The 25,332-nt window shown below is 44.2% G+C and overlaps 1 protein-coding gene across 1 annotated transcript in view; it reads right to left on the bottom strand.

Moving 5' to 3' along the window:
* The window catches only part of LOC144683423 (beta-klotho-like), a 30,518-nt gene extending 20,567 nt beyond the window's left edge, over window positions 1-9,951 (bottom strand). Inside the window, exon 1 of the mRNA XM_078546420.1 lies at window positions 9,106-9,951. Coding sequence (XP_078402546.1) covers window positions 9,106-9,867 — 762 coding nt within the window. The 5' untranslated portion in view covers window positions 9,868-9,951. The remainder of the gene's footprint in view (window positions 1-9,105) is intronic.
* Window positions 9,952-25,332: the final 15,381 nt, after the last annotated feature.

Here is a 25,332-nt window from a genome sequence, read left to right as displayed (position 1 = left end):
TAAAGGCACGACTGCCAATAAGGAGCAATGAAAATTGGGATGTATAGAGACCAGGATTGGAGGAGTGCAGAGATATTGTAGGGTTGTAAGGCTGGAGGAGGTTACAAAGATAGGGTTGGATGAGGCCTTGGAGGGATTTGAAAAGTAGGATGAGAATTTTAAAAACAAGGCATTGCCAGACTGGGAGCCAATGTATGTCATCGAGCACAGCGGTGATAGGTAAATCGAATTTGTTGTTAAAGGTAGGACACTGACTGGAGAATTTTGGATGAGCTCAAATATACTGAGGATATAAAATGGCGGCCGCTCAGGAGAATATTGGAATAGCTGAGTCTAGACCTAACAAAGGCATGGTTAAGGATTTCAGCGTCAGATAAGCTGAGGCAGGGGCGAAGACAGATGCTGGTTTTGGAGGTGAAAGTAGACAGTTTTGATGAGGTAGTAGATATGGGCCAGAATTTTGACGTCGGCATGCAGGGGCGGGCCCGACATGTCAACACGTAAAATGACGCGCGGTGACGTCGGGCGTGCGTCCCAACATCATTACACGTCATTTAGATATTACATTCAGCAGGTGCGCGCCGGAGGTGGCTGCATCCCCGCTGAACTGTCAACGGCCTATTAATGCCATTAAAAAACCAATTAAAGCACTTATCAACACTGCCCGTCCAACCTTAAGGTTGGCGGGCAGGCGAAGATCCCAAGCAGCCTTCCGTTTTTCAGGAAACCTCATCCACAGGTGGGATGAGGTTTCCTGAAGGTTTTATTAAATAAATAAATACATTCTGATAAATTGACAAATATGTCCCAGCTCATGTGACACTGTCACATGAGGGGACATGTGTAAATAAGTTTGACCTGTCTTTATTAAAATATTTCAATCTGAACTTCATCTCCTTGAGGCAGCTCCGTGGGTCAGGGAGTTTTCTGCGCTTTTCCGGCCTTAATTGGCCCACCCACGTAAAATAGCAGCGCGCAGCCAATCGCGGGCGGCAATCGGCTCCACCACCGCTCCCGACCGGCCCGCTCGACAGGCAGAAAATTCTCCCCATGGGGTTGGAAACTCAGTTAAGATCAAACAGGAAAGCAAGTTGCAAACAGTCTGTTTCAGCTTTAGACAGGGGCGTGGGAGAGGGCCGGAATCAGTGGTTAAGGAACGGAGTTTGTGGCAGGGCCAAAAGACAGTGGCTTTGGTCTTCCCAATATTTAGTTGGAGAAAATTTCCACTCATCCAGTTTTGTACAAACTGAGACAAATCTGAGACAGCAGAGGGGTCAAGAGGGGTAATAGTGAGATAGATCTTGATGTTGTCAACATACCTGATGTTATCTTTTCAGATGATGTCAGTACAAATGAGTGATTAGACTTGTGCACTTCAAGTCCACTTGTCTTCATTCTTTTACTGAGTCATCAGGGTGTTTCTGAATACTTAATTACAACTGTGCAACATAAGACTAACATGTCAATATTTGAGTGGCCTTGTTTTTATTGTATAATACGTGCAACATTATAGCCTTATAGAAAGATTGCAGGTTTCACATGTTGCTGGCTCCAGCTTCCTGTCCATGACATTTTAGCATTCAAATCCATCCATTAAATTTTAATGAGTTTAGTTAACTCTCATCCAAGCTACATCTGATAAGAACTAGACTCTGAACCTTGATTCCATTTAATATTTATTTTCTTAACTTCAATTTTGTTTCCTTTATACATTCCTTAGTTGGAGATTTTGTAGTGCACTGCGTACTGTCCCTGCCTCCAAGCCAGACACTGTAGGTTCATCTCCCTCCCCAAGACTTAGTGGTCAAAGAAGTTGCATTCATAACGCAGCCAAACAGATTGAGTATCAGTTTGTTAGTCCTTCCAACACATGCCAATGGCAGGCAGTAAGAGTGGGAGAGATTCCTGGTCAGCCATGTGATGGAACAAAATTGGAGATTCTACTATCATTATTCATAGCTCCAGGACTACAACATGTATGTAAAAGTGTATGTTGCCATAGCAACTCAAACTTCTTGGGGGGGCCAGTTGGCTGGATGGCTGGTATAGATTAGTTTGGTGCCAACAGCATTGAGTTCAATCCCCATTCTGGCTGGAGAGGATTTGGGACCTGCATCCTTGCCCTATTCCTGGTGCTATGGGTCAGATCTGCTTTTGGGTAAAGAACTGAAGAAGAATATATTCTTGTTGTCTAAAGCTTGTTACTGTTAAACTTAAAATTTTCACCTGTCTTTCTATTTCAGGTGCTTGTTGATCTGCTTTGTATTTCTAATTTTTAAAAAAAATTTCAGTGACTGGCCAGCTATCTTCCTGTGGCGGAGCAAGTTTTTTTTATTCATTCAAGGGATGCGGGCGTTGCTGGCTGGGCCAGCATTTGTTGCCCACCCCTAATTGTCCTTGAGAAGGTGGTGGTGAGCTGCCTTCTTGAACCGCTATAGTCCATGTGGTGTAGGTACACCCACAATGCTGTTAGGAAGGGATTTCCAGGGTTTTGACCCAGCAACAGTGAAGGAACGGCGATATAGTTCCAAGTCAGAGTGGTGTGTGGTTTGGAGGGGAACTTCCAGGTGCTGCCCTTGTCCTTCTAGATGGTAGTGGCCTTAGGTTTGGAAGGTGCTGTCTAAGGAACTTTGGTGAGTTTCTGCAGTGGGGCCCCATTGGACATGAAGGTTAGAACTAAATCAATCTTCTGTGGTAGACCCAAGGCTGGCAGGGCTGTAATACTCCAATGATCTTGGTTCATGATGGGACTTGGTGGGTTAGACCTGTCACTGAGGCTGTGATTTTACCCACTCGGATAACTTTGCTAGCTAATGTCTCAATGGGCAGGATGGCTTTGTCTACAGGCAGGTAGCAGGAGGCTTATGCTTTGTGCCAGTGAATGGTATGACTTTCCAGCCGTAACCCTTCCTACACTTGGGGGTTCCTAAACCTTGTTTTTTGACTAAACTGCATTTAAACTTTCAGTACTTGGGAGCACGAGGTGTGGCCCTGCAAGTGGAGAGTTTAATATTCCACAAAAGCAAACAGAAACTCTACCTGTCTGGATTTCTCAATAGCTTAGATTGGAGATTCTTAAACATGTGGAGGCAGGGGGCGTGGCTGAGGTGTTAAATGAATACTTTACATCTGTCTTTAACAAGGAAGCCCAAGCTACCAAGGCCACAGTGACAAAGGAGGAAACTCTGTCACTAGAAGGGTTCAAAATTGATAAGGAGCAAGTATTTGGGATAGAATTAGTAGTCACATGGAAAAATGTGGGTTGATTAGGAAGAGCCAGTATGGATTTCTAAAGGGGAAATTGTGTTTAACTAACTTGCTGGAGTTTTTTGAAGAGGTAACTGTAATGACTTGATGGAGCAGGCAGGTTTCAACAAGAAACAGATAACTTTAAACTTTATTTCAGGGAGCATTTCAGGTGCCATATGCTAGACTAGGACTCTTGTCAGGAAGCGCCCCCCCCCCACCCCTGGATTACCCGCGCTTGGGGCTCGTTGACTGGAGCCTTCCAGAACATCACGTGACCCCTGATAGACAGCAGAAAAGGCTATACCCAAAGTTACTGCATTTCCTCCCCCTTTAGTTTTTTTTTTACAATTTCTAGTTACAGGGAAACATTAAATATCCAACAATATATACATAAGTACAACTTCAGGTAAGTAAAGATCAAGTTTCTGTGGTGCTCTACTTATATGGCTAGAGTGGTGTAGCTCTACCACTTGAGGTTCCACAACAGGATCGACAGGGTCTGGAACTGCAGCATGAGGCACATCATTAGAAAATGGCAGTTCAGGGTTTGGTAACTATACAGAAATATTGGGCATGTCTATTCTAGGTCGGTCTGTCACCTCAGGAATTGACAGTTCAACGTTAATCACAGGCGGAATAGTTAGTTGTTGGAATGTCTCTCTAACATGAATATGATTTACATGCTTATGGACAATTCTACCTTCTACCTGTACTTGGAAAGATAACGGACCAGTCTCTGAGACATTAGTTCCAGGAACTCAACAAGGCCCACATCCGAAATTTTGCATGAATACTGTGTCGCCTACACTGAATGTGTGAGTTTTTCTCCTGAGGTGCTTGGTATTTACACGTCTGGTCACTAGGTGGTGCAGTACTGCAGTTCAAACTAAAAGGGCGACTAATGTTGAATGCAGTTCAGTTAGTGAAACATAGTTAGATCACTGCATACCTGCTGTTACATACAAGTGTAGGTTTTTTGCATAACTTCTTACCCAGTCAATGAGTTTCGCAGTTACTGAATGCTACAAGAATGAAAAACAATGGGCTATGTGAAACAAGAGTGTGCAAGTGAACATGATCACAGGATAATGGAAAATATCTTTGTGTCTCTTGTTTCTCCATATGGATCTTCAGCAAATGCACCCAAAGGTTTTGCCCTTTCCATCAATTTCCAACAATATTTTGACAGCACCATATGTGCTGAGAATATTAGCTCCTGTCCAATACAATATGTTTGAAAGAAATTATTAGTGCATTTGCTGCCTTAAACTGTGGTGGCAGGAATATTTAAGTTGTTCAAAATATTGTTACAATTAAAGGTAGTTACAATTAAAGGTGGCTTTTGTGCACCAGATGGTGTAGTATTGAGCCAGCTCAGTGGGGAGGTGGGGGTGGGGGGTTGGTGGTGTGGTGATGGGGGTGGGTATGCAGTAGGTAGGCGTCAGGTAAATTGCTGATCTGTATTGAGTCAGCTGATCACAGATGATTGGCCACATGGACTACAGAGAGGAACAGAAATGGCGGGGAGGGGGTTATAATTTAAACCTAGTTTGCCCTGCAGGAAATTATCAAGATTAAGTCCGCCTCACATTTAACATGCAGTCCAATTTTACTTTCTATTGAAGTCACCCCCTTCAATGGCACAACCATGTCTGAGTCCTCCACCATAAATATCCCGGGGGTCTCCATTGACCAGAAGTTGAACTAGACCAATCAAATCAACAGCATGGCAATGTGTGATATGTGGTTCTCTTATAGCCTCTCAACTATCCGCAAGGCTCAAGTCAGAAGTTTGATGGAATACAGCACTTTCTTGGACATGTGTCACCACAAAAAACAATTAACAGCAGGAAAGAACAGTTCGCTCGATGGGTGCCACTGCCACTGAACTTAATTTCTGGCCATCACATGTGCGATCTACAGAATGCACTGCAACAAATTATCAAGGTTACGTCAAGTATCTCCCTTTCCTGTGACATATATCACTGAGAAAGATACCTGTAAGTTCTGTCCATATCACACACCATACTAACTTAGCTGCATATCATCATTCTTTCGTGGTTGCTCCATCAATGTCCTGGAATTCTCTACCTAACTATTGTGGGAACGCTATCACCAGAAGGACTGCAGCAATTCAATGAAAGGCCCCATAGCACCTTCTCACAGCACTTCGGGATGGACACTAGATGTGATCTTTTCATCCTGACATTATTAATAAAAAGTGGGTCGTGTATTGAGGGCAAGATCAGCTAATTCAGCATGGACTGGAGATTGAATCAGACTTTTTCCTTCCTCATTCTTGTTTCAAATCCCTCCATACCTGCTTTCCACCCTACGCCTGCAAACTCCTCCAGTCTTACAGTCCATCACAGTTCTGTTCTTCTGACTTGGGTCTACCGTGGTTTCCCATCTTCTACTCTGTTGATGATGGCACCTCAGGTACCACTTCCCTGAATTCTCAAACTCTTTACATGGTGTCAGTTTGGTTCATTTAGTAACACTGCTGCCTTTGAGTTAGAAGGCTGTGGATTTAAGTCACACTCCAGGACTTGAATGCATAATTCAGACCAACAATGTACCACTGAGGGAGAACTGCTTTGGAAAGGTGCTTTCTTTGAGATAAGATATTAAACTGATGCCTCATCTGATTTTTAATTGGATATAAAAAACTCTTATGGAACCTAGGGAAGAAGAGCATATGGACATACAAATTAGGAGTAGGCCACTCGGCCCTTCGAGCCTGCACCACCATTCAATAATATCATGGATGATCTGACTGTAACCTCAACTCAACATTCCCACCTACCCCCGATAACCTTTCACCCTCTTGCTTATCAAGAATCTATCTAACTCCACCTTAAAAATATTCAGACTCTGTTTCCACCGCCTTTTGAGGAAAAGAGTCCCAAAAGCTCACAAACCTCCAAAAAAAAAATTCTCCTCATATCTGTCTTAAATGGGCAACCCCTTATTTTTAAACGGTGGTCCCTAGTACTAGATTCTCCCACAAGAGGAAGCATCCTCTCCACATCCACCCTGTTAAGACCGCTCAGGATCTTATATGTTTTAATCAACTCACTTCTTACTCTTCTAAACTCCAGCAGACACAAGCCTAGCCTGTCCAACCTTTCCTCATAAGACAAGAAGAAGACTGCTCCATAAGCATGGAGCTCTCTGGATGTTGGCAGACACTTCTATAACCATCACCACTAAAATAAACAGTTTAAATAGTCATTTTTCTCATTTGCGGAACAAATAGAGAAAATGTTGGAAATTCACAGCTGGTTACAGTAAGATTGTATTCCTGAAACATCATAATCTGTTTTTTTCTCTGTTCAGGTGCAGGATGCCCCATTGTATCTTCAACTGTTTCTGTTTATTTCAGATTCCTGGCATTTGGAGTTTTCCTCTTCTATTTTGATGTTTATGGGATCCTGCTATGCAAAAATTGACTTTCTACATTTACCTACACAACGTGGCTGCACTTTAAAAACTAGTCCTTAAGGTGGCATGCAAAGGCAAATTTGTTCATTCTTTATTTGCAAAACTGCTCCTTCTTGCCATCTCTCTGCCCAACTGCTCAAAATTGTGCTTACAATCATACCTTTGATCACCTCCTATAATTTCTCTACTGCTGCCTTCTCAACGTCCTCCGATAACAGCACCTTGAGAAATTTTGCACATGGTTCTGTTCTACACACAGCAGAATCCTCCGTCAACTGACTTGGGGAAGCAACAAATTCCCAAATTACCCCAAACATTCGGGGCATGAAATTTTGTGGTGGTTTTGCTGGTCTCCCACTGGAGTTACTATGGATTTTCACAGCCATTGTCTTTTGCAAAGTGCTCCTTGGTGCTTAAGTGTTCAAACTAAATTCCTGATTTAAAGGTAGTCCATGAGACTTGACTACCTAGCCCAAGAACCATCATTCCTGTGATGATTGACTGCATCTACTGGGACATATTTTCTCCTGTAACTAAAAGTTTTGGAGCAGTTTTCTAGGGAAAGGGAATAGAGTAAAGAAAGAGAGAAAGTGATTAATACAGAGAAAAGTAGTTTCATTTTGGAGGTGTGTGGGAGAATAAGCAGTACTTATCAAGCATCAATAAAACGACAGATAAGCTGGACCTGACGTCTATGTGCATGCAGTATCATTTTAGCTTTTAAACTTCAAACCTAAAATGGAAATTCCTGTATGTGTCAGAGTGACCAACTGTCCTTTCTTTTACAGGATTGTAATTGAACCCACTGTCCCAGGTCCCAGGCTGCATGAATCCGGGACACCATTTTTCATGCAACTTGGGCTTTTAAATCTTGTGCATGTGCAATGACTGATCTCCTTCAGTTTTCACTCCTCACAGCTCTGGAAATACCAATAACCACCCCCCACCCCCTGCTCCCCCCTCCTCACAGCTCTGGAACTCCACTGTGCTCTCACAGCTCTGGCAGTACCACCACCACCACCGCATTCTGCCCCCCCCCACCCCCGCACAACCCTCACAGCTCTGGCAGTACCACCACCACTGCGTTCTCTCCTCCCACCCCCCCGACAACCCTCACAGCGCTGGCAGCAAATCCCCCCACCTCTTCACCGCCCTGTTCCCCCATGCCAGAGTGTCCCTTATTTTTGCAACAGCTGGTCACCCTGGTATGCTTTAATGTGAAATAAATCTCTACTTCAGTCACTTTTTGTTTGAGACATTTGAAGGTGCTCAGTGGTTGGGGATTGGGAGCTGCTGCTATTTGATACCTCAAAAAATTTACCCCAGAAAAGGTGGGAGGAGAACCTCTGGACAAAGGGTGCCACCAGCCTAAAATAGACAGGAATTCCACTCTCCCAGCTTGTTACTGCGTTGCTGAAAATACACCAGGACTGGAGTAAACCCTCTGTATACTCTATTATTGAAGAATATGTTTAAATGGGAAATATACAGCTGTACTGTTGTGCCATGTAAGGAAACTTCATTCCAAAATTGTAATAAGTGTTCCCATGCTACTCCATGGTACATGGTACTAGCATATATTTGACATGCGGGACACTTCATGGTACACAACTAGCATACACCTCCAATGGGATTCCAGGTTACATAGCTAAATGGAGTACAATAACAAAAAGGTTGGACACCCCTGCTATAGTTATAGTCTGTTTAGATACTTTAGAACCTACTCCATAGACTGCTTTCAGAAAAATAAACATTGTAGAGGACAAATTATAAATAATGAACAATTTATTTAGTGCTTCTTATTTAATTTAAAAGTTATACAAGACAATTTTTAAAACCTTTTACACAGTATTAATATTATTCTGGAGTCAGGCCATCTGGCCAACAAGAGCTTATATTCATGTGGTGACTTGAATATAATGAGAAGTTGAGGGAGGGGAGGGAAGGAAGAGTAAACAGTCTCAATCTTTGAGATGATACTCTGAAACACTTGAAGGGGATCGAGGGCACTCGAGGCAGGGACAAGGCCACAAATCAAGAGCTACATAAACATCATCCAGAGTAAAATCCCTTTTCCATGAAAAGCAGGAGAATAAAAGCAAAATGCTGCAGATGCTGGAAACTGCAAGGTGTTCTGAAGAAGTCATACTTGACTCGAAACATTCTGTTTCTCTCTCCACAGACGCTGCCAGTCATGCTGATTATTTCCAGCACTTTCTGCTTTTATTATAACAGCAGGGGAATGTCTGTTATCTCCATAATTAATGATCCATTAACAGATTAATGTTCCCAAAAATCAAGGCCGTATGTTCCCATGATTTCAATAACATGTCATTCATTTTGGAGAAAAGCGGAACATTTCTGTAACGTTAAATGAAAGAAGTCAAGAAAAGAAATTTCTGTTTTGTTTACCTTAATCAAGTTGTGCCCTACGGTATACATTGCTGCAAGGTTCTCTTTCTGTCCAGGGGGATATTTCCCTGTTTTGTATCCATGCCAGGCAATTAGAAAAGGATTGTAGATGGTGATCCAAAATTTAACACGATCCCCAAACGCCTGAAAGCAGAATTTAGCATATTCATTAAATATATCAATCATTGCCTCGCTGCTCCAGCCTCCGTACTGCTCTTGCAATGCTAAAGGCAGATCCCAGTGGTAGAGGGTGACAATGGGAATTATTTTTCTCTGTATCAGGGAGTCGATAAGTGTATTGTAGTACTGAAAACCCTTGTTGTTGACAGACCCCACCATTCCATTTGGAAATAGACGGGGCCAGGAGATGGAGAAGAGGTAAAAAGTGACTCCCAGGGATTCGAGAGCTGTCAAGTCCTTGTCTAAGGAGTTGTAGCTGTTACTGGAGATATCTGCAGTTGCGTTGTTGAATCTGAAGTATTCAGTGTGGGTAAAGTGATCCCAGACAGAAGGTCCTTTTCCATCCGTCTTCCAACTTCCTTCGATCTGAAATGCAGAACTTCCCACACCCCACATAAAGTTTCTGGGAAAGGTGTCATACAAAAAAAGCTTGCTATTCTTCATATAATTGTGGCTCCATTTGTTTTCCCAGACAGCCTTTCCTGCCCCTGGATCTCCTTGAACAGCAACGTTTGCTCCAATATAAAGCAAAAGGAGAGCTATGAAAAGTCTCTTTAACCCACGCTCACTCATCGTGCGCATGTGGATCCCAAAACAGACCTGAGTCAGTTCATTATTGTAAAAACAACACTGAAACACGGCAGTCTGGCTCCATTAAAAGTGAACCAAGCAGTAGTTTAAGTGCGTGGTTATATCTGATCTCTGTCAATGATTAGCTGCTTCTGGACTTCTAGCTATGGGCTGTTTAAACATTGTTGCTGAAACAGCACATTGGATAGGTCGGTGTCAAAATTCATCATCTACAAGGTGTACAATAATGCTGGAAAAAACATCTATATCATGTAATGCAAGCCACTAACAATGAATTATTATCTATGTGTCTATCTATTTACCTATCTATCAATCTAATCTATCTACACTACTGGAACTACATGACATAGCTTGTGAAATGGTAGGAGTGCTGTACTACATAACACATTATATATTATCTCTGAAGCCTCTCCCTACACCCACACAATTGATCTCCTTTGACATTTTGTGCAAACAACATAAAACCTCTTCCTGTAACTGTTTCTCTTCATTTTCCTCATTTTCCATTCTTTTTTGTGCTGTACTCTGAACTTTTTTCCCTCTTTCCCATTCCCACCACAAACCCTGAAAATGCACAAGCCATAATCCTGGTAGATATGCCAGGATTGCATCTGCCAGTGTCCCCTAGCACTGGCCCTGCTGGAGTCAGTGGGAAAGTACCTCATTAGCAGGTGGGTTTATGTGCAACTGGGGGAATTATCGGGTGCTTGCCTGCTCTATATGGGAAACTCCAGAATTTAACTGCCATCAGGGTGGGTGACCTCCCCGCAGATCTCAAGGTTACGCGTTGGCCCCATGTGGCACTTAAACTAACACACGGGGTGTGGATCCAAGGCTAAGTGTATCACACAGGCCAAATTTATTCATTAATTCTGTTTTATTCTTCCTTAAGTCTCTCTTCCCTTCGGTCTTTTATCTCTTTTGTTTGTCTCCAAGATTTCTGTGTGATTCTCACACATGTTCCCTCAATGATGTCTTCAATACAATTTTCATTGCTGGCATGAGAATGGGCATATCACAAGAATTCCACACAGACCCCCCATGAGTTTCCATCCATTCGCTTTATACATGTCAGCAGTGTCATGTTGTAAAATTACCCCTAATATGCCTCTCCTGTCTCTTTTAGACCTCAGGCAGACAGGAAGCTGGAATACAACCAATATTGAATTGGAAGAAAATGCTGCAGCAATATGGGCAGTCAATTAAGGTATTGGTAAGGGCCAGGCTCGGAGGAAACTGGAATGCTGCCACAGGGATGAAGCAAAGGGCTTGGGTTTGGAGCCTGGGCAGTAGTAAAAGGGAGCAGTGGAGCTGAAAATAATCATGGGTGGACTGGGGATTGAAGGTTGGTATCTGGGAATATGCCAGGTATTTTAAGATGACTGGGTTTTAGGAACAGGAATGGAGAGATTGCGCATGGACTTTGAGACCTTGAGGTAAGGAAGGCACTGATGCTGTCGTCAACAACAATACTCAAGGAGTAATTGAAAAGTTGGTCTGGGAGAGCTCAGCGACAAGAGTCTGAAAACAGACAGGGCCAGTCGGGGGTGGGGTGCAGGGGTGGTGGGGCAGTGAGGACATAAGCACTTGCAATACCACACGGGCATTGGTGTTTAGAAATGCTAGAAGTAGGTGGGTTATGGTAGCTCTTGGAGGGTGGGTGGATTCTGGAACACAAGGGAGGATCTGGGAGGCTGAAACAGTGGCATCATCTACAGGCAAAGGTTTGCTAATCACACATAGCTCTATTTCTTCACCTCTTATCTTGACCCCTCAGTTACAACTGTCCAGTCAAACTGCCTGTGCAATGAAATCCTGCATGAATGAGAACTCCCTCCAGTTCAAAATTAGGAAGTTGGAAAGTTTCATCTTTGGCCTCCAGCATAAAGTTAGTTCCTTTATCCCTGAGTCCATCCCCTCCCCAGCCACTTTTTCATTTTTAACCAGATCATTCTCAATCTCGTTATCCTATTCCACCCTGAGCTGGGCTTTAAACACCCAACTTCACCATTAACAACACTGCTTACTTCCACTTCCACAATGTACCACACAGGAAGTGGAAAAAAAGGGAGAGAAAGTGAATCAGTTTATATCTAAGGTAACATGTATTGTAAGTAGAAAATCTGTTGAACCTTTTTAGACTTCCTCACGTTCGAGGGAATGAATCACCTAGGATGGTGGACACAATAAATTGGAGAATATGGTCTCTCTTTTTAAGTGTCTTCATTTTACTGTTTCCCTTTTTAGCTTCTCCCACCTTAACTCCATTGTTGATAATGTTCTAACCTTAATAGAAGCTAAAAAATAAATTTCAAAATCTTTATTCAGGTAGTGAGCGATTTTTCTGAAACAGAAAGTTGATGTGTATGTGTGTGTCTGTGTGCCTGTGAGGGAAAGAGGCAAAGAACGTGTGTACAGCAACTTAGGACCTAGGAGCAGGAGTAGGCCATTTAGCTCCTCAAACCTGTTTCGCCATTCAATGAAATCATGGCTGATCTGTGACCTAACTCCATATGCATGCCTTTGCTCGTATGCCTTAATATCTTTGGTTAATAAAAATCTCAGTTTTAAAATTAATAATTGATCCAGCATCAATTGCCCTTTGCAGAAGAGACTTCCAAACTTCTACCACTCTTTGCAAAAAGAAATGTTTCTAAATTTCAGACCTGAAAGGTCTGGTTCTAATTTTTAGATGATGCCTCCTAATCCGAGACTTCCGAAATTCTGGAAATTATTTCTCTCTACCTACCCAATCTATTTCCTTTAGTACCTGAAAAATTTGATCAAAGCACCCCTTAACCTTTTAAATTCCAGAGAATACAACTTTCCTTGGTTTAACCTCTCTCGTGACTAAACCCTTAGGGCTGAATTTTGCTGTCGGCGAACAGGGGGCGGGGCCCGCTCGCCAACGCGTAAATTGACGCGGGATGATGTCAGGGGGAACCCCCAACGTCATCCCGCCCCATTTAAATCTTCAGGAAGGCGGGGGCACAGCAAAATCAGCTGCGGGCCTGCCAACCTGTCAATGGCCAATTGAGGCCATTGACAGGATCATTTAAACAATTAAAGGACCTGCCCGTCCAACCTTAAGGTTGGCGGGTTGGCCAGGAGCCCCAGCGGGGAATAGAAAATACCTGAAACCTCATCCACTGGCAGGATGAGGTTTCATGTAGGGATTTAAAAAGTTTAATAAAGTTTCAGTGTAATTTATGAACATGTCCCATCTCATGTGACATTGTCACATGAGGGGGACATGTTAAGGATTTTTATTTCTATTTTTAATGTTTTTAAAACTGTCAGCGATCTCCCTGAGGCAGCACTTAGCCTCAGGGAAATGTGCGCTCTTTCGTGCGCATGCGCGAAAGAGCGCACTCTCGCTTTTGGGGAATCCCCCCCACCCGCACAGGAAGTGCATAGAGCTTCCCGGTGGACGTCACGCTGGGCGGGCCTTAATTGGCCCGCCCACGTAAAATGGCAGCAGGGCCCGCTTCTCCGGCGGGGATCAGCTCCTCGCCCGCTGGAGATTGAGTCGGGCCCGCCCGCCCGGCAGGCAGAAAATTCTGCCCTTAGAGTCCAAGTATCATTCTATTAAATCTATGCTGCACTCCCTCCAAGGCCAATATCCTACCTAAGGTATAGGCAAAGTATAGCCCTAACCATGGTTTTGTCTAGTTGAAGCATGGCATCTATCACCTTGTATTCTAGTCCTCTATATATAAAGACCAGCATCCCATTAATGTTTTTGATTATTTTCTGTACCTTTATTTTAATGATGTGTTTCCTTGGACCCCCAAGTCTCAGGACATCCACTGTTTAGACAGTATTCTGTTCTATCCATTTTAGGTCCAAAGTGGATGACCTCACATTTGCCTATATTGGAATCCAGGGGCAGGATCTTCGGCTCGGCGAGCAGGGGCAGGTCCTGCTCGCCGAGGTGTAAAATGATGTGGGGTGACGTTGGGCGTGCATCCCCATGTCACTGCGCATCATTTAGATTTTCAGTTTGGCAGGCGCGCAGCCAACTCGGCTGCCGAACTGTCAAAGATCTATTACAGCCAATCTATCATGGAGCACTTCTTCAAAGATCTTTCGAAAATCCAGATAAGTTACATCTACTGCATTACCAATGTCTTCTCTTTCTGCTACTGCCTCAAAAAATTCAATATAGTTGGACAAGCAAGATCTTCCCTTTTGAAATCCATGCTGACTGTTCACTGTGATATTTTTCATTTCTAGATGTTCTTCTATTCTCCCCTTAAGTATAGATTCCATTATTTTTCTTACTGCTAATGTTCAGCAGACTGGTCTTTAGTTCCCTGGGCATATTCTGTCTCCTTTCTTAAATTAGATCAGCTATCTGCCAGCCTTCTGGCACCACACATTTTTCTAATGATATCATTAAATATGTGTAGTAATGCCACATTGTTTCTTTTCCAGGTTCTTTTAAAATACGTGGATGCAATCCATCCGTACCAGGGCCCTTATCCTCTTTGAATTTGTTTAGTTTATTTAATGCATTCCTTTTTTATTTTAAATGCACTTATCTCATTGCTCCTCTCACAATTCAATGTCACGTCTATCTGTTCTATCTCCCTAATAAACAACAAAGCAAAACATTCAGTTAATATTCCTGTCACCTCTCTATAATTACCTGTGGCCTGATCCTGTCTATCCCTTAATGGTTCTATTCCCATCAAAGCCTACCTTTTTTTATTTATATGCCTGTAAAATATTTTACTCTTTTGTTTTATGTTCCTTGACAATTTAATTTCATAGTTCCTCTTTGCCATCTAATTGTTTTTGACTTCCCTCCTAATCTCTTTGTTTTCTCTCTGATCACGCACTCCCCTGCTGCCTATGTACTTAATGTATCCCTCTTTCCTAACTTCAGTTGTTACCTTATGTCTTTATTCAGCTATGGAGTTTTACTCGTGTCTAGTTTGGTCATTCCTTATGACATTCCTTTTATGAAGGTGAGGAGGCAAAGAGGTTGAGAAGCCCCTTTTCTCTCAACATCCATCCTTTCAGGACCAAGATCACAAGATCATAAAAAATAGGAGCAGGAGTAGGCCATTCGGCTATTGAGCTTGCTTAGCCATTCAGTATAAGATCACAGCTGATCTTCACTTTCCTGTCTGACCCTCAAATCCCTTGACTCCCTTGTCGATCAAAAATCTGACTAACTCAGCCTTGAATATTTTGAATAACCCAGCCTCACTGCTCTCAGGGGAAGAGAATTCTAAAGACTAACAACCCTCTGAGAGAAGAAATTCATCATCTCTGTCTTAAATGGGAAACCCCTTATTTTTAAACTGTATCCCAAATTCTAGAATGTCCCATGAGAGGAAGCATCCTCTCAGCATCTACCCTGTTGTGCCGCCTCAGCATCTTACATGTTTCAATAAGATCACCTCTTATTCTTCTAAATTCAAATGAGTATAGGCCCAACCTGCTCAACCTTTCCTCATAAGACAACCCCTTTATTCCAAGAATCAGCCTAATGAACCATCTCTGAACAGCTTCCAATGCAGGAGGAGGCGGTGACATAATTATGTTGTCGCCGGACTAGTAATCCAGAGACCCAGGGTAATGCTCTGCGGACCGGGGTTCGAATCCCATCGTGGCAGATGGTGAAATTTGAAAATAAAAATCTGGAATTAAAAGTCTAATGATGACCATGAAACCATTGTTGATTGTTGTAAAAACCCTCCTGGTTCATTAATGCCCTTTAGGGAAGAAAATCTGCCATCCTTATCTGGTCTGGCCTAGACCACAGCAATGTGGTTAACTCTTAAATGCCCTCTGAAGTGGCCTAGCAAGCCACTCAGTTGTATCAAACTGCTAAAAAGTCTGAAAGGACTGACACTGGATGGACTACTGACCTAGGCATTGGAAATGACAATGGTAAATGCAGCCCTGCTGATCCTACAAAGTCTGCCTGGCTAACATCTGGGGACTTGTGCTAAAATCGGGACAGCTGTCTCACAGACTAGTCAAGCAACAGCCTGACAGAATTATACTCGTGGAATCATACCTTACAGACAATGTCCAGACACCACCATCACCATCCCTGGCTATGTCCTGTCCCACCGGCAGGACAGACCCAGCAGAGGTGGTGGCACAGTGGTATATAGTTGGGAGGGAGCTGCCCTAGGTGTCCTCAACATTGACTCTGGATCCCATGAAATCTCATGGTATCAGGTCAAACATGGGCAAGGAAACTTTCTGCTAATTACCACGTGCCATGCCCAAACCCCCTTCCCCTGCCTCAGCTGATGAATCAGTGCTCCTCCATGTTGAACACCACTTGGAGGAAGCACTGAGGGTGACTAGGGCTCAGAATGTACTCTGGGTGGGGACTTCAATGTCCATCACCAAGAGTGGCTCAGTAGCACCACTACTGACCAAGCTGGCCGAGTCCTAAAGGACATAGCTGCTAGACTGGGTCTGCAGGAGGTGTTAAGGGAACCAACAAGAGGGGAAAAATATACCTGACCACATCCTCATGAAGATGCCTACCGCAGCTGCACCTCTCTATGACAGCATCAGTCGGAGTGACCACCGCACAGACCGTGTGGAGACCAAGTTCTGTCTTCACATCGAGGATACCCTCCATCATGCTGTGTGGCACTACCACCATGCTAAATGGGATAGATTTCAAACAGATCTAGCAACTCAAGACTGGGCAATCATGAGGCGCTGTGGGCCAACAGCGGCAGCACAATTGTACTCAACCACAATCTGTAAATTCACGGCCCGGCATATTCCTCACTCTAACGTTACCACCAAGCCAGGGGATCAACCCTGGTTTAATGAAGAGTACAGGAGGGCATGCCAGGAGCAGCAACAGGCATACCTAAAAATGTGGTGTTAACCCTGTGAAGCTATAACACAGTGCTACATGCATGCCAAACAGCATAAGCAGCAATTGATAGAGTTATGTGATTCCACAACCAATGGGTCAGATCTAAGATAAAAGCAAAATACTGCGGATGCTGGAAATCTGAAACAAACACAGAAAAAGCTGGAAAAACTCAGCAGATCTGATAACATCTGTGGAGAGAGAAGCAGAGTTGACGTTTCAAGTACGTCTCCACAGATGCTGTCAGACCTGCTGAGTTTTTCCAGCATTTTCTGTGTTTGGGTCAGAGCTAAGCTCTGCAGTTCTGCCACATCCTGCTGTGAATGGTGGTGGGCAATTAAACAACTCACTGGAGAAGGAGGGTCCACAAATATCCCCATCCTCAATGATGGAGGAGCCCAGCACAGCAGTGCAAAGGATAAGGCTGAAGCATTCACAACAATTGTCAGCCAGGAGTGCCGAGTGGATGATCTTTCTCGACCTCCTACAGAGGTCCCCAGCATCACAGATGCCAGGCTTCAGCCAATTCGATTCACTTCACGTGATGTCAAGAAACGGCTGAAGGCACTGGATATTGCAAAGGCTATGGGCTCTGACAATATTCTGGCAATAGTGCTGAAGACTTGTGCTCCAGAACTTACCGCGCCCCTAGTCAAGCTGTTCCAGTACAGCTACAATATAGGCATCTACCCGGCTATGTGGAAAAATTGCCCAGGTATGTCCTGTACACAAAAAGCAGGACAAATCCAACCCAGCAAATTACCACCCCGTCAGTCTACTCTCCATCATTGGTAAAGTGATAGAAGGGGTCATCAACAGTGCTATCAAGCGGTACTTGCTTAGCAATAACCTGCTCACTGATGTTCGGTTTGGGTTCTGCCAGGGCCACTCAGCTCCTGACCTCATTACAGCCTTGGTTCAAACATGGACAAAAGAGCTGAACTCCCGAGGTGAGGTAAGAGTAACTGCCATAGACATCAAGGCTGCATTTGACTGAATGTGACATCAAGGAGTCCTAGAAAAACTGGAGTCAATGGGAATCAGAGGGAAAACTAGCACAAAGGAAGATGGTTGCGGTTGTTGGAGGTCAGTGATCTCAGTTCCAGGATATCATTGCAGGAATTCCTCAGGGTAATGTCCTTGGCCCAACCATCTTCAGCTGCTTCATCAATAACCTTCCTTCCATCATAAGGTCAGAAGTGAGGATGTTCGCTGATGGTTGCACAATGTCCAGCACCATTCGCAACTCTTCAGATACTGAAGCAGTCCATGTCCAAATGCAGCAAGACCTGGACAACATCTGGGCTTGGGCTGAGAAGCAGCAAGTAACATTTGTGCCACACAAGTGCCTGGCAATGACCATCACCAACAGGAGAAATCTAACCATCGCCTCTTGACATTCAATGGCATTCCCATCATTGAATCTCTCACTATCAACATGCTGGGGGTTACCATTGACCAGAAACTGAACTGATCTAGCCATATAAATACTATGGCTACAAGATCAGGTCAGAGGCTAGGAGTCCTGTGGCGAGTAACTCACCTCCTGACTCCCCAAAGTCTGTCCACAATCTACAAGGCACAAGTCTGGAGTGTGATGGAATACCCTCCACTTGTCTGGATGAGTACAGCTCTAACAACACTCAAGAAGCTTGACACCATCCAGGACAAAGCAGCCTAATTGCTCATCCACAAACATTCACTCCCTCCACCACTGACACACAGTGGCAGTAGTGTGTACCATCTACAAGAGGCACTGCAGACACTCATCAAGGCTCTTTAGACAGTACCTTCCAAACCCATGACCACTACCATCTAGAAGGAGAAGGGCAGCAGAAAGATGGGAACACCACCACCTGGAATTTCCTCTCCAAGCCACTCACTATTCTGACTTGGAAATATATCGCTGTTCCTTCACTGTCATTGGGTCAAAATCCTGGAACTCCCTTCCTAACAGCACTGTGGGTGTGCCTACACCACATGGACTGCAGAGGTCCAAGAAGGCAGCTTACCACCATCTTCTCAAGGGCAATTAGGAATGGGCAATAAATGCTGGCCTAGCCAGCGATGCCCACATCCCTTGAATAAAAAAAAGAAGTATATTCTTCTCTAAGTAAGGAGGCCAAAATGGTACACAGGACTCCAGGCATGGTCTTGCCGATGCCCTGTACAGTTGTAGCAAGACTTCCCTACTTTTATACTCCCCCTTGCAATAAACACCAACATTCCATTTATCTTCCTAATTACTTGCTGTACATGCATGCCAACTTTTTGTGATTCATGCACAAGGACACCTAGATCCCTCTGTACTGCTGCATTCTGCAATCTCTCTCAATTTAAATAATAATCTGCTTTTCTATTCTTTCTGCTGAAGTGGACAACCTAACATTTTCCCACATTATACTGCATCTGCCAAATTTTTGCCCACTCACTCAACCTGTCTATATCCCTTTGCAGACTCTTTGTATCGTCCTCACAACCTGCCTTCTTACCTATCTTTATATCACCTGTGAATTTAACTATAATGCTGACAGTCCCTTCATCCAAGTCATTAATATAGATCATAAAGAGCACTGATCCCTGTGGTACTCCATTATTTACAGTTTGCCCATCTGAAAATGACCCATTCATCCCGGCTCTCTGTATCCTGTCAGTTAGCTAATCCTGTGTCCATGCTAATATATCATCTCCAACACCAAGAGTTCTTATCTTCTGCAGTAACCTTTTCTGTGTCACATAAAAATAAGAGCGGAATGAATGAAAGATTAAGGGTGAGTTGAGTTACAGCAACATGAAGGGGAGAGGAAAATACAATGGTTGAATGGCTTGTTGAATAGGGAGTGGGAATGGTAATGATGGGAGTGAGGGAGTGGTTGGAAAGTCAGAGGGTAGTGGAAATATGAAGGAATAGGGAATGCAGTGGAAGTGAGTAAGCACAAGTGATGGTGAAGGAGATAAGAAGGAAACAATTGATGGGAACATTTCTTGCAAGCCTCTGGGGAACGGAGCTGGCAGCCAGGGTGGCTCCTGTTCATATAACACCGTACTACAACACCCATCACACAAAAGAAAATAAGAAAAAGACAAATAAAGGAGCAGAAGCAATTGGAGCCAAGAGAATAGATGGGGAATTGAAGTGAGGGAAACTGATGAGGGAAACAGAAAAATGAAGACAGGCAAAAGAGAAACCAGTAGATTCACTCTTTAAGACATGAGGGAGTCTGAAGAGGTTAACAAAGAACTAAGAACAAAGAAATGTACAGCACAGGAACAGGCCCTTCGGCCCTCCAAGCCTGCGCCGATCATATTGCCTGTCAAACTAAAACATTTTGCACTTCCGGGGTCTGTATCCCTCTATTCCCATCCTATTCATGTATTTGTCAAGCTGCCTCTTAAACACCACTATAGTACCTGCTTCCACCACCTCCTCTGGCAGCGAATTCCAGACACTCACTACCCTCTGTGTAAAAAACTTGCCCCGCACATCTCCTCTATAGTTTTCTCCTCTCACCTTAAATCTACGTCCCCTAGTAATTGACTCTTCCACCCTGGGAAAAAGCTTCTGACTATCTACTCTGTCCATGCCACTCATAATTTTGTAAACTTCTATCAAGTCGCCCCTCAATCTCTGTCACTCCAGTGTGAACAATCCGAGTTTCTCCAACCTCTCCTCATAGCTAATAACCTCCAGACCAGGCAGCAATCTGGTAAACCTCCTCTGCACACTCTCCAACGCCTCCATATCCTTCTGGTAATGTGGCGACCAGAATTGCACGCAATATTCCAAGTGTGGCCTAACCAAGGTTCTATACAGCTGCAGCCAGCTTTTATACTCAATAACCCTGCCGATGAAGGCAAGCATGCCATATGCCTTCCTGACTACCTTATCCACCTGCGTTGCCACTTTCACTGACCTGTGGACCTGTACACCCAGATCCCTCTGCCCGTTGATGCACTTAAGGGTTCTGGCATTTACTGTATAATTCCTACCTGTATTAGACTTTCCAAAATGCATTACCTCGCATTTGTCCGGATTAAACTCCATCTGCCATTTCTCCGCCCAAGTCTCCAACCATTCTATATCTCGTTGTATCCTTTGACAATCCTCTTCACTATCTGCAACTCCTCCAACCTTAGTGTCATTTGAAAACTTACTAATTAGGCCAGTTACATTTTCCTCCGAATCATTTACGTATACTACAAACAGCAAAGGTCCCAGCACTGATCCCTGCGGAACTCCACTAGTCACAGCTCTCCATTCAGAAAAGCACCCTTCCACTGCTACCCTCTGTCTTCTATGACCAAGCCAATTCTGTATCCATCTTGCCAGCTCACCTCTGATCTAAACAGATCTGTTATTTACAATAGGTATTATCTGAGATATAAACTATTAACTTCCACACAATGTTGTTGTCCTTCAGGTTGGATATCACAATGACCAATATCTAGACAAAATGGTAATCATTTCAAAGTGGTCACTGCGATTTGGGGAGTAGGTCAGATAATTACCAGTGTCATGCATGTTGTTGGCTTTCAGTCATCAGGAAATTATTTAAACTTACAGAGGTTCCAATTCCCAGTGCATCATTAGGACAAAGGCAGAGAAAATCAGGCAGGAACATTATTTAATAAAAACAAGCCAGATACAGTAAAACTTAAAAGATGAGAAATGGGCTCATTCATTTTTGGGACACTATGAGTCCCCTCAGAGCTTCAAAATGACATTTGTGGTGCATGTGTACACTTGTGGGATGAACTGCATTATGGTGAGGGCATCAACACACATGTAGTGAACGTCCACCAGAAACATGCAAAACAGACATTTCATCACATCGATCAATGATATTTGACCCTAGTGGTGTCATTTTTAGAGCTCAACACTCCAGCTAACATCCTCTCCTAACCTCACAAAGCAAACATACATTCAACAATAGGGAAGATCCCCACCAGCACTCCCCCGACCCCCTGACCCCCATCACCACCACCAGTGCTGTTCAAAGGACTCATCAACTACTTACAGGTTAGTTGATAAAAACAAAAAACTACTGCGGATGCTGGAAATCCAAAACAAAAACAGAATTACCTGGAAAAACTCAGCAGGTCTGGCAGCATCGGCGGAGAAGAAAAGAGTTGACGTTTCGAGACCTCATGGCCCTTCAGCAGAACTGAGTATAGTTAGGAGAGGGGTGAAATATAAGCTGGTTTAAGTTGTTGGGGGGTGGGTGGGGGGGTGGTGGTTGTAGGGACAAGCAAGCAGTGATAGGAGCAGATAATCAAAAGATGTCACAGCCAAAAGGTCGTTGACAGGGCCCTCAACCGTGTCCGGCCCATCTCCCGCGCATCCGCCCTCACGCCTTCTCCTCCCTCCCAGAAACATGATAGGGTCCCCCTTGTCCTCACTTATCACCCCACCAGCCTCCGCATTCAAAGGATCATCCTCCGCCATTTCCGCCAACTCCAGCATGATGCCACCACCAAACACATCTTCCCTTCACCCCCCCGGCGGCATTCCATAGGGATCGTTCCCTCCGGGACACCCTGGTCCACTCCTCCATCACCCCCTACTCCTCAACCCCACCTATGGCACCTCCCCATGCCCACGTAGAAGATGCAACACCTGCCCCTTCACTTCCTCTCTCCTCACCGTCCAAGGGCCCAAACACTCCTTTCAAGTGAAGCAGCATTTCACTTGCATTTCCCCTAACTTAGTCTACTGCATTCGTTGCTCCCAATGGGGTCTCCTCTACATTGGAGAGACCAAACGCAAACTGGGCGACCGCTTTGCAGAACACCTGCAGTCTGTCCGCAAGAAAGACCCAAACCTCCCTGTCGCTTGCCATTTTAACACTCCACCCTGCTCTCTTGCCCACATGTCTGTCCTTGGCTTGCTGCATTGTTCCAGTAAAGCCCAACGCAAACTGGAGGAACAGCACCTCATCTTCCGACTAGGCACTTTACAGCCTTCCGGGCTGAATATTGAATTCAACAACTTTAGATCTTAAACTCCCTCCCCCCATCCCCACCCCGTTTCTTCCCCTTCCCTTTTGTTTTTTTCCAATAATTTATATAGATTATTCTTTTCCCACCTATTTCTACTATTTTTAAATCTACAACTGTAATACCTTGTCAGTCTTTCCACCCCATCCCCACTAGAGCTGTACCTTGAGTGTCTTGCCATCCATTCTTAATTAGCACATTTTCTTAGATAATATCACCACCTTCAACACCTCTTTGTTCCTTTTGTCTGTGACATCTTTTGATTATCTGCTCCTATCACTGCTTGCTTGTCCCTACAACCACCACCCCCCCAACTTCTCCCCCCACCCCCACAACTTAAACCAGCTTATATTTCACCCCTCTCCTAACTATACTCAGTTCTGCTGAAGGGTCATGAGGACTCGAAACGTCAACTCTTTTCTTCTCCGCCGATGCTGCCAGACCTGCTGAGTTTTTCCAGGTAATTCTGTTTTTGTTTACAGGTTAGTTGATGGTTAGTTAACGGCTGTTGTTATGATTGAACAAGTGTTTGATGCTTTCTATGGTTGGTTCAAGTTACAGAATTCTACATGGAGAGGTGCAGCAGCTGCTGAAGGATTTTTTTCTGACTTCAAGGCTTCTGTACAAACCAGTTGCTCCCAGTATAAGAGGCCAAGCAAACAGGACAAGCTGCTGGTAGAGAGAGGAGGAGAGGGGACAGAAGAATCTCAGCAGGAGACTATATCTGCCCAGCACGTTCAGGGAGCAATTCTTCTACCTAAACCACAGTAAGAAACAATCTGAGATTTCTGTGCTTCATTAAGGATGTTCTCCCTGAAATCTACCTCCTGCTTCAGCAGAGTAGGGATCGCATTGCCAGTGGCTATGTAAGTGGTTATAGAGATGAGCTTTTCTGCATTTGGCTTCTTCCGGGCTGGAGCTGAAGATATTTGCAACAACTCCCTGTTTGCCTTCCACTGTTGTGTGAGGGAGTCACTGAGGCTTGAACTGTAATCTTGCCAGACAGCAGCAGGTGGAGTGAACACATGGCTTTGTTAAGGTTGCAGGCTTTCGCCTGGGGCAGGGTGCCATTGCACATAGTTCAGTTTAGTGGGTACATCATATCAATTTTGCCTTATAACTGAACCAAAAGGAATTCCACTCACTCAGTGCAGCTGGTGTGTGACCTTTCACAGTGAATCATGCAGGTCAATGCCAGGTATCCCCACAGAAATCATGATGCCTTCATTCTGCAACAGTTGCTGTGCCAGCCACATTTGAGGCATGGAAAACCAAAGGGTGGCTACTGGGTAACAAGAGCTGTCCACTAACAACATGGAATATAACCCCAGTGCGCAACTCAGGCACACATGGGCGGCATGCATATAATGAAAGATATGCTTCCATATGAAATGTGATTGAACAGATGATTGGTATGATGAAACAATGCTTCCACTACCTGGAACCCATTGGAGGAGCCCTGCAATACTTCTCAAAACGGGTGTCAATGTTAGTGATGGATTGGTGCATACTGCGTAATCTCACCATCTTGAAGGCACAGCCCTTGGCACCAGCTATACAGCAAGCAATTCAGGAGCAGGAGCATAACAAGGAGGAGAAGAAGGAGTAGGAAGAGGAAGAGGAAAAGAGGAGGCAACCTAGCCAACCGCTTTCTGACGGGGCTCCCGTGAAAAACTTAACCCACTACGGTACCAGTGAATGCAAGCCTAATTCCCCATTCACCAACAGTCCTAAACCTTCTCTTTCCTCTCTTACTGACCATCATTGTGTCTACTTGGCCACAATACAGTTATAAAAGCCACCAAAAAAACAAAGGTTTCAAACCAAGTTTATAAATGAAATCTTGCCTTATTGCATACCAAGTTCAACTAAACGTCTTGTGCATTCCCTCAGTGCCTGTCTTCCTTGTGCCTTTGCCTGCCCAAGTGCTCCTTTGCAGTGCCACCCCAGCATCTGCAGCATCCTGTTTAACATAATGGAGGTCCTCAGGGTTTGACTGCTGCCATTGACCTCCATAGCTCTCTGCACTCACTTCTTTTGACCGCATGACTGCAGGGTTTCCTGGAGCCCTCTGCATACGGGGCACCTCTCCTATTTTCTATTTCCTGCACCAAGACCTCGGGTACAGTGTCTGAAAAGCTTGGAGCCCACTCTTTCCCATGTTGTACCATCCTCCACTGTTTCTCAGGTCAGTTTCACTTCCTACACGACTGCAACGCCTGTTCCAGCCACAATGCATCTCTTCCTTAAGAAGTGCAGGGTAACGTTAAGCCACGCAAGCTAGCTTTAAATGATGCTAGAAAAATACGATTCTGGGCTCTGCTGATGCAGGTGGCCAATGAACACTGCAGTTAGAACTGATTGCATACAGGGTTTATTCAAATTAGCAGTTGACCTGCTGCCTGCATTATACTAAATGGACATGAGTTAACCATGCATGGCAATTTCTGTCTGTTTTTGGGACTATCAAATGTAGCCCCCAAAAAGTTTCATTTAAAATCAACAGAACCTCAGCATTTATTCTACTTATAATAACTATGATGGCAATAATGGTAACCATTCCATAACTGGTGGTCTTTGCTTCCAGCTCTTAAGGA

Source organism: Cetorhinus maximus, chromosome 1 (genome assembly GCF_964194155.1).
Source record: "Cetorhinus maximus chromosome 1, sCetMax3.hap1.1, whole genome shotgun sequence".
NCBI lineage: Eukaryota > Metazoa > Chordata > Chondrichthyes > Lamniformes > Cetorhinidae > Cetorhinus > Cetorhinus maximus.
This window is presented reverse-complemented; position numbering and strand designations above follow the sequence as displayed.